The sequence below is a fragment of the Pseudorca crassidens genome, chromosome 3 (genome assembly GCF_039906515.1).
Source record: "Pseudorca crassidens isolate mPseCra1 chromosome 3, mPseCra1.hap1, whole genome shotgun sequence".
Classification (NCBI taxonomy): domain Eukaryota; kingdom Metazoa; phylum Chordata; class Mammalia; order Artiodactyla; family Delphinidae; genus Pseudorca; species Pseudorca crassidens.
The window spans coordinates 41904065-41912433 of record NC_090298.1 but is presented as its reverse complement, the minus strand read 5'-3'; the positions used below and the strand labels follow the sequence as shown (position 1 = coordinate 41912433).

Below are 8369 nucleotides of genomic sequence, written 5' to 3'. Positions count from 1 at the left end.
TGTTTTTTTAGGCATCTGGAAGAGGGTCCTTTCTACTGAGAGCAAAGGCAGTACTACCTTAAGGAGATCCTTATTCAACACTGCAGCCTGTTACTTGGCACACAGTGGGGTAGGTTGAGTGAATTCATTCTAACCTCTCCAAACTTTTTTTCAAAGCATGCATTGGGGTGATTACTGCTACCAACTATCACATAAGACCACAGCTTCATGTAGTAGGCAGTGTATTATCTGTTCATACCAACATAAATTAGCCTCTTTCTTCTGCACAAGGGTGCACACATTAACTCCCCAGAAGATTAACAACAATTGAGAAAATGTGCTCCACATGGAGTTCTGAAGCTTCGGGTTTTTTCAAGGATCCTTTTCCAAAAGACAAGATTCTTTTAATACATCACACTGAACACAAAGTTTTCCTTGGTGCCAGTTAGAATGAATATGCAAATGGTGTGGAACAGGGTGAGAACTACGGTGTAGCCTTTGGAACTTTTCCTTGAAAAGTTCATTTCCCTGCTTACTCATTCTTAGAGGTAGCATGAACTATGTTTATCCTGATGACCTTCTGTTGAGGATTCTTTTTCTTTACTAAGGTTAGCTTTTTTTTTTGCGGTACGCAGGCCTCTCACTGTTGCGGCCTCTCCCGTTGCGTAGCACAGGCTCCGGACACGCAGGCTCAGCGGCCATGGCTCACGGGCCCAGCCGCTCCGCTGCATGTGGGATCTTCCCGGACGGGGGCATGAACCCGTGTCCCCTGCATCGGCAGGCGGACTCTCAACCACTGCACCACCAGGGAAGCCCTAAGTTTAGCTTTTAAAGAAAGGCAGAAGCCAACTGCTCCTGAATGGTCATCTTCCCTTGCATAGAAACTCACAGGCCTTTCAAGAGCCTCACTTGACAGTAGTCAAGACATCACTTATCAGTAAGACAGTGGACCAAAAGGTGTCTCTTTGCTAACTCAAACCCTTTATCTTATTTGTGATATGCTAATTCATAGAGAGAAAGGAAAAAAATCAAACACTTCCTTGTCTATTTGAATTACTTTTGCTAGCAGCTTTGAGAGGCCTTTAACTTCCGCAATTAGTTTCAACCAATTGTGCTGTAGGTTTGTGGTAGATCATCACCTCCAGAATCCAGGTCAAAAATCTCTTCCAAACCTACGTGTGTTCTAACCTAAACCAAACATCATGTCAATACCAATTAAAGTAGGATCTAATGGCTTGATGCTATTGAGTCTAGTTAGCCCCTGCATAGGTAAAAACTCACTGTAATTTCTTCAGAAGTATAATTTATTTACACACACACTTGTCTGTAAATTGATTAACAAAATCAAGCTCTCTACTAAGTGTGTGTATACTTATAGGCTTTTAATTCCTTCAAAAGACTTCCTGGCTATAATTATTCTCATTTTGCTGCTGAGGTAACAGGTTCAGAGAGATGAGTTCCCCCAAATCATGTGGCTCACCAATCTGGAGCCCCCTCTAAAGGGCTACCCTTCCTTCTGGGTTATCTGCAAATCTAGGGTGAATTCCATTGTTGTCTCACAGAACTGTTTTGGCAGCCCCAGGTAGGCTTATTTTATGGAAATTTGTTCCTGAAGATACAAAAGAGGAAGGTGCTAAATTGGGGGAAAATAAAAATTCAACCCCTAAAACAACATTTATACAGGCAGGCAGCCTCTTCAGAAAGATAGTTGATGAAGTTTGACTCTTGAAAGGTTATTGTATGGAAGCCTTAATTATTAACACCGGTGAGAGCAATCCCTCATCCTCCTCAAACGCTGAGGGGTGGGCAAGCACACTTCAGTCACCTGAGCCTGATAAGACAGGTGTGTCTGGCATTGCTAGTTGTTCATAGCCTAAATCTTCAAAAACTAGAGGCTTGGGTGATCTTATCCTGATTCTTGTCTGATCCAGGCTTTTTTGCTCTCAGCCAAATGCAATATTGAAACCCCAATGCTAATTTCCACATTATTTACCAGGAAGTACACATCTCAAGTGCACCTGCTTATAGATACCTTTAATTTTTATGATGACATCGGGTCACAAACAGTATTACTCGGGTCTTTTCAGATCGCTTATTGTGTGGCTCATTTTCTTCAGGGGCAATAGATTTGTGCACAGTGTAGGACACAAAGCACACAAAGAACTGACCAGTTGATGCTTCCTGAGAGTCTCAAGTCTACAACCGACTTATGCAGGGTCCCTCAACTTTTTTTTCCCTTTCACATCGGTGGAGAGTGGCTTCTTCTGGGGCAATCTAGCGTCTTGTTGAAAGGGACTCTCCTGGGTTACCTCTGACCGCGCCTGGCTTCTGTATACCCCCAGGGACATCAGGCTGGAGCTGTCCGCCTTTGCTTCACATCCTGAAGGAGGGGAGGGGCCACCCCCGAGTCACATGCTTGCTTATTCAGAGTACCCTCTTACACATTCCAACCATCCCTGCCCTGCAGTCTCGAGGCCACAGGGCCTTCAGGAAATCGCTCCGGAGAACGGCATCAAGTATCTGTGGCTACTACGCCCCCCACGTTTCAGTGCGAGCTTCCTACTGGGTGATGGGAGGAAACACTAAGGCTCTCTCGCACTGGTGCACAGCTCGGTTCCGATTTACCCAACTTGGAGACCACGGAGGCACACAGAAATCGGGTGGCAACAGCACCAGCTGATTTTCCGCTTTTCCCCTCGCGCTCTTCCGCCCGCGCCGCCCTAACCCCCGCCCCCTCAGCCCTCCTAACAGGAATCAGTAGCCCAGCAGCTCCCGCGTTTCTCCCCAACCACCAGCAGCGGCCTGCCTTTTATAGGCGCTACAGCCAATGAGCGCTCTCTTTTCCTTCTGCCCGCCCATCCGGCCAATCGCCGCGCCCCTTGTGTAATCTTCGGCTCCTCGGCTGCTCTCGGCTATTTTCGTTGTTGCTGGCTTTTTCAGGGGCTGTTCGCTCGCAGCCGGAGACGCTGCTTTTTTTTTTCCGGGTTCGGAGCCGTTCCGGATGCTCTAGGCTGCCGGATGTCTGATCTCCGGATAACTGAGGCGTTTCTGTACATGGATTATCTGGTAGGTGCGGGGCAGGGGTGGCGTGTCGCCTCTCGGACCCCGACGTGCCCGATGTCCCTCCGCCTGGAGGAAGAGCCTTTTTGCTTTCTTTCTTTGGGATGGGATGCCTTTGGGGTTCTTTCTCCCGCAGCAAGCTCTAGAGCTGTGCCGGGACTCGGAGGGGCGGCAGCTGAGACGGCGGGGCCGCAGCTCCGAGGGGGTGGTGGAGCTGACAGGTAAAGGTGCGGCCCGGGTCAGATGTGCTGTGGGGCGAGGGGCGCGCGGGCGCTCCCGGAGAGATGGGGCCGCGGCGGCTGGGCGTCCCCCGCCCGCGCTCGGGTTCCTTGCTTCCTTCTGCGCTCCCGCAGAGGACTTTTCTTTCCCGGGAAGCAGGAGTTTCCCCCTCTCCCTTTAGCAGAACTCCAGGTACTATTAAAGAGCCATAACCAGAATGGCTTACTAAGTGCCCGGCAGGTCCGGTCATTTGGTTGTTATTAGATCTCTAAAGCTATGACCTCGGTCGCCGCGAGGTTTTAAAAGCACATTACCATAAAGTAGACGGGACTAATCTACATCGCAGCCTGGGTAGAAGGGACTGGGTAGGGGCAGGCATTGCCTCACCGTTCCTGCCTTGGATGCACGCCGCTTTTACCCTGTGCACGAATTGGATCCCACCTGTGCTTTTTTAGGCCAGGCTTATGCTGAGAAGTTTAGGTGGGAAAAGTGTCAGCACAATGCTGGGACTGAACATTACTTTAAAAAGCACTTGTTTTGTGTGTGTGTGTGTAATTATGCAAGAACCATGTATTGTTCCAGAAATTATTTCCCCACAGCTGCATGTTTGTGTTCACGGGGATCCTCATTGACCCTGGCTGTGTTCGATCTAAACAATGACCAGGTTTACCTTGTTAGCTGGAACCGCTATTGCAATGCAGAGTTGAAGTAGATGGTTAAAAAACATTGACCGTCCCTTCATCTTGTTGAACACAGGCAGTTGGTTTCTCTCTGCAGATTGGCTTGGCAGAGATTTGCCAGTGCCTTCTAGGAATTACACTTAATTCTGTACTAAGAAAGACTGTGAATGCTTTCCTAGTCAAGAAACGCTGGACGAGGACTGGTTTTGTAATGTTATTTTGTATTTGGGCTTATTTCCCCTGAAGGTTCCTGGTTTGGTGGTCTTGTGGGGAGGGGTGGTTACTGCAGTTAATGCATGACCTTGTGAATCGAGGGGAGTCAAAAATTCTGAGTTCAAATTCTGTTTGGTTCATTTGTTGATGTCAGTAACTTCCTCTGTCTTTGTGATAAAGGGACATTATCTGCCCATAACGGGAGCCTGTGAAGGGGGTTATCTGATTAGGAGGTTCTTTAAAATACAAAGTGCCATGTAGGTTAAGAGAGTTGTTGGATGTTTCTTAAAGATTATTTTCTGAATTAAATAACTGATTATTTTGTAGCTTGTCTTATCAAGTACAGTACCATGGCTTTGTCTTGCAGTCTGCCTGAATTAAAGCCAAAGTTGAGGATAATTACCTAATTGGAAGGGGCTGCCCTTACCTATATTATTGAAAGCTAATTTTGGATTCTTAAGTAGTTTCTAAAAAGGAACTCAAGTTGTTCTGGTATTTTATTATTTTATTTACTGGGTGAGTTTTAAATTTGCAAATTGCATGGGGAAAAAAATTGGAAGACTGTTTAATTACTCAGGTTAATTTACTGATGGAGAGTCTAAGGGTGGGTGGAGGAATGTTTGTGGGGCTCTAGATTACCTTAAAAGCAGATTATTTCTTTGTCAGTTTCCTAACAGTTTTGTGTCAGAATCAATGGGCCCCAAGTTCGGCAGAGCCTTTTTGTTGTACCTGCCATGCCCCCATACACCCTGTTTTTGAAAAATCATTATTTTGTCACTTTATCTATGCTTTTTAAAAAATCCACAAGTGCAGTGAAACAGCCCCATAAAAATCACTTGGCTCATCACTGGCGGTGAGGAAAAAAGTCTTAAAGGAAATAAGTCTGTTCTTATGAGTGTGCCAAATATCTGCTGTGAAAAGACTTAAGGAAATCCTTAAACATTAAGTTTAAAAGAAGAAACCCTCCTCAGGTGGTCTTCTGTGTTTACGTTTTGCTTATCAGCTCTCAGAGAAAATGATGTTCCACTCACCATTCCTTTCTTCTTGCCTTTCAGACGGATTCATTTGCTCGTACATAATGTTTATATGGTGTTTATTAAAAACCAGTTTCTAAAAAATGAAAATCAATTTCATTGACTCTGTCTGGGATCTTATTTTAAAAATCAGTTCCCAAGTCCTTTTACCTACTTTCCAGAGAAAATATGCTCCTTTCATTCCGAGAGTTTAACTCTTCAGCTTTTGTTGAGCTTGTGGACTAGAGTAAGTACCCTGTGTATCACTTGACAGGAATAATTTGTGTGCCATCTTTTCTTTTTTTTCTTTTTAATCGGTGTTTGACTTTCTTATTGTGCTGTTGGAAGCTGGAAGAGGGAGCTGTGTGTGTGTATGCATTGTTCTTTAGGCTGGATGTCATCATTTAACCTTTTTCATTTGGAGGAGAGGAAGAGAAATGAGAGAAACGTAGATGTGCTGTTTTTAACAGCTTTCATTAAGATTGCGGTTATTAAAACAATTGATGAAGCTCTCTGATCTTAGAGGCTGCTGTTGATTTTTTAACTTAAAAGAAGTGCTCTCAATTAGAGGGGACAAATAAGGTGGATAGGGTTTTCATTGATTTCAGTTTAGGGAAATAATGGTAACTTGCTTATCCTAAATAATTATATGTATCGCCCTGTGTCCAATCTTTATTTGTTGAGTTGAATGAATATGAGACCGAAGGGACAATTCTTCTTTTCTGTCCAGCTTCTAAAGTAAGACAAGATAAAATCTGTTTGGATTAGGTGTTTTGCTCTGGGGAATGCAAAATGTATCTTTTACTCTTAACTTTAAGATTATCAAGATATTATTTGTTTAGACTGGGTGGCCATTTAATATAAAAAATCTTGGTTTTCCGGTTGACGAGGGAATCTGCTTGGCAGGCCACATACCTTTTTCCCAATTTCAGGATGGGCTTTAAAGGCCATGTGCACACCTGTCAGGTCTGTAGGTAAAGATTCTGCTGCTGTTCAAAGGGCAGTACCAGCATCTTTCTTTCTGTCTCTCTTCTTACAGGTAGAATTAGTAAGACAACGTGTGGAGCTTTTTGAATATGGTAGGAGAAAATAGTCAAGTTATAATGAAAAACGTGTCTACCATGTTTTCCTGGAAAGTTGGATAAGATCAACTTCTGGATTCCTTTCGGTTTAATATTCTTTGTGTACCGATTCATGTTCATTGGCCTGGATTTTACCTTTCCCCCCCTTCTGCCATCAAAATAACAGCAATAAAATTTCTCATGCTTTGTGTAGTGCCGTTGATGATTACATGAGACAATGGAAGGAAAGTGATTTATACACAGCACGTTGCTTTTCAGATGTAGAATGTCAATATAATGTGGTTAAGTTGCTGATATTATTCTTACACCTCCTGTGGAATGACTGTTACCGTTCAGTGGTAAATGATGGGCTACCTTTTAATTTTTATTTTATTTTGTTTAAGGTTTTTTTTTTTGATGTGGACCATTTTTAAAGTCTTTATTGAATTTGTTACAATATCGCTTCCGTTTTATGTTTTGGTTTTTTGGCCCCAAGGCACGTGGGATCTTAGCTCCCCTCCCAGGGATCGAACCCGTACCCCCTGCTTTGGAAGGTGACGTCTTAACCACTGGACCGCCAGGGAAGTCCCTGGACTACCTTTTAAATTAGTCTCAGGATATAGAAAGATTTAGAGTGTCATCAGCAAGCAGGAAGTCACAAGACTCTCTTGAGGATTGTTTAATACCTATAAAAATAAAAGCCACCTTTGGATATTTTCTTTAATCCATTTAACAAATATTTATGGGACCCCTGCTTTGTGTATGACCCTGAAAGTCAGAGCCGATGAGCCCCCAGCTGGGATCCCCTTGGCTGTAGGGCTGGCAGGCAGGTGGCTCAACAGGAACCTGTGGCAGGACAGTTGGGTAGACACAGGGGGAGGAGGCTGCCTCTGATGTGCTCCTTGGCTGGCTGGTAGGTTTCTCTCTGCTGCTTGGGTTGCTGGTAGGTTTCTCTCTCATGTGTTTTTCTTTGTTTCACTGTGAACTAAAATGCAAAGCTAGGCCTGAAAATGTGACAACTAAAAGTGCTTCATTAGTCTTGGATGCTAATTGTCAGATAATGATCATTGCGTGTCTGTATTGGGTTTGGGATATAATAAGGCCAGGGTTCTAGTTTTCTTCCTAGTATAGGTTGATGAATGTGGTCTAGTTTCTTGGTCACAGGCTATACCTGCCATTATAAAAATTTGTGTCAATGGGGAAGATCAGGTGAGAGAAGGTGGGTGGATCAGCACAAATCCATCCCCATTTTCAGGATACAAACCAAGGAATCAACCAACCAAGAACAGAAACTCTTGATGTACACAGAGCTCTCAGGCTCTACTAAGTTGTAAGTGAGCCCATTCAAAACGAGGAGTGAAGGCACAGTTGTGACTTCATCTGATGTTCTGTTGTCTTAAAAGTGTGCTGTTTTCGACCATGAATGACTGTGATCATTATAACTTGTATGTTCTGACTATGTGTAACATGATGACATAAGCCTCTTTTTTTTTTTTTTTTTTTTTTTGCGGTACGTGGGCCTCTCACTGCTATGGCCTCTCCCGTTGCAGAGCACAGACTTCAGACGCGCAGGCCCAGCGGCCATGGCTCACGGGCCCAGCCGTTCCGCGGGAATGTGGGATCTTCCCGAACCGGGGCACGAACCCGTGTCCCCTGCATCGGCAGGCGGACTCTCAACCACTGCGCCACCATGGAAGCCCCGTAGATGTTCTTTTATTAACAAATCATAAGATAAAAATAATGGGAGCACAATAAACAGTTCTCTTATCAAAAAAGTTTTAAAAATATCCAGACGATGAAGCAGGAACTGCGATATAAAACAGTAGTTCTGGTTCTCGACCTTCTATTGTTCCAGGCTTGTAGAACAATTCCCCTGCCCTCTGGGAGCTTGCATTCTGAAGGACGCCTAAGCCAGGTGCTTGTAGGCATGCTGGGGGGTGAGGGAATTAAGCATAGGAGTTATGAGGGTAAGATCAGTTAACATTTATTGAGCATTTGCTGTGGTGCCAGATAATGTAAGTGCTTTCCACGTGTAATGCATTAAACCAAGGCTCAGAGAGGTTGTGTAATTTCACCAAGTTCACACAGCTAGCAAGTAATAAGCTGGGATTGTGGCCCCAGAGCCCTCCCTCTTCACTGCATTC

At 44.4% G+C, this 8369-nt stretch overlaps 1 protein-coding gene across 2 annotated transcripts in view; it reads left to right on the top strand.

Annotated features, from left to right (window-relative positions):
* Positions 1-2861: 2861 nt before the first annotated feature.
* ARL15 (ADP ribosylation factor like GTPase 15) overlaps positions 2862-8369 on the top strand; it is a 415759-nt gene continuing 410251 nt past the window's right edge. For both annotated transcript variants that reach the window (XM_067730670.1, XM_067730669.1), the window contains exon 1: positions 2862-3045. In XM_067730670.1, coding sequence (XP_067586771.1) covers positions 2998-3045 — 48 coding nt within the window. In that variant the 5' untranslated portion in view covers positions 2862-2997. The remainder of the gene's footprint in view (positions 3046-8369) is intronic.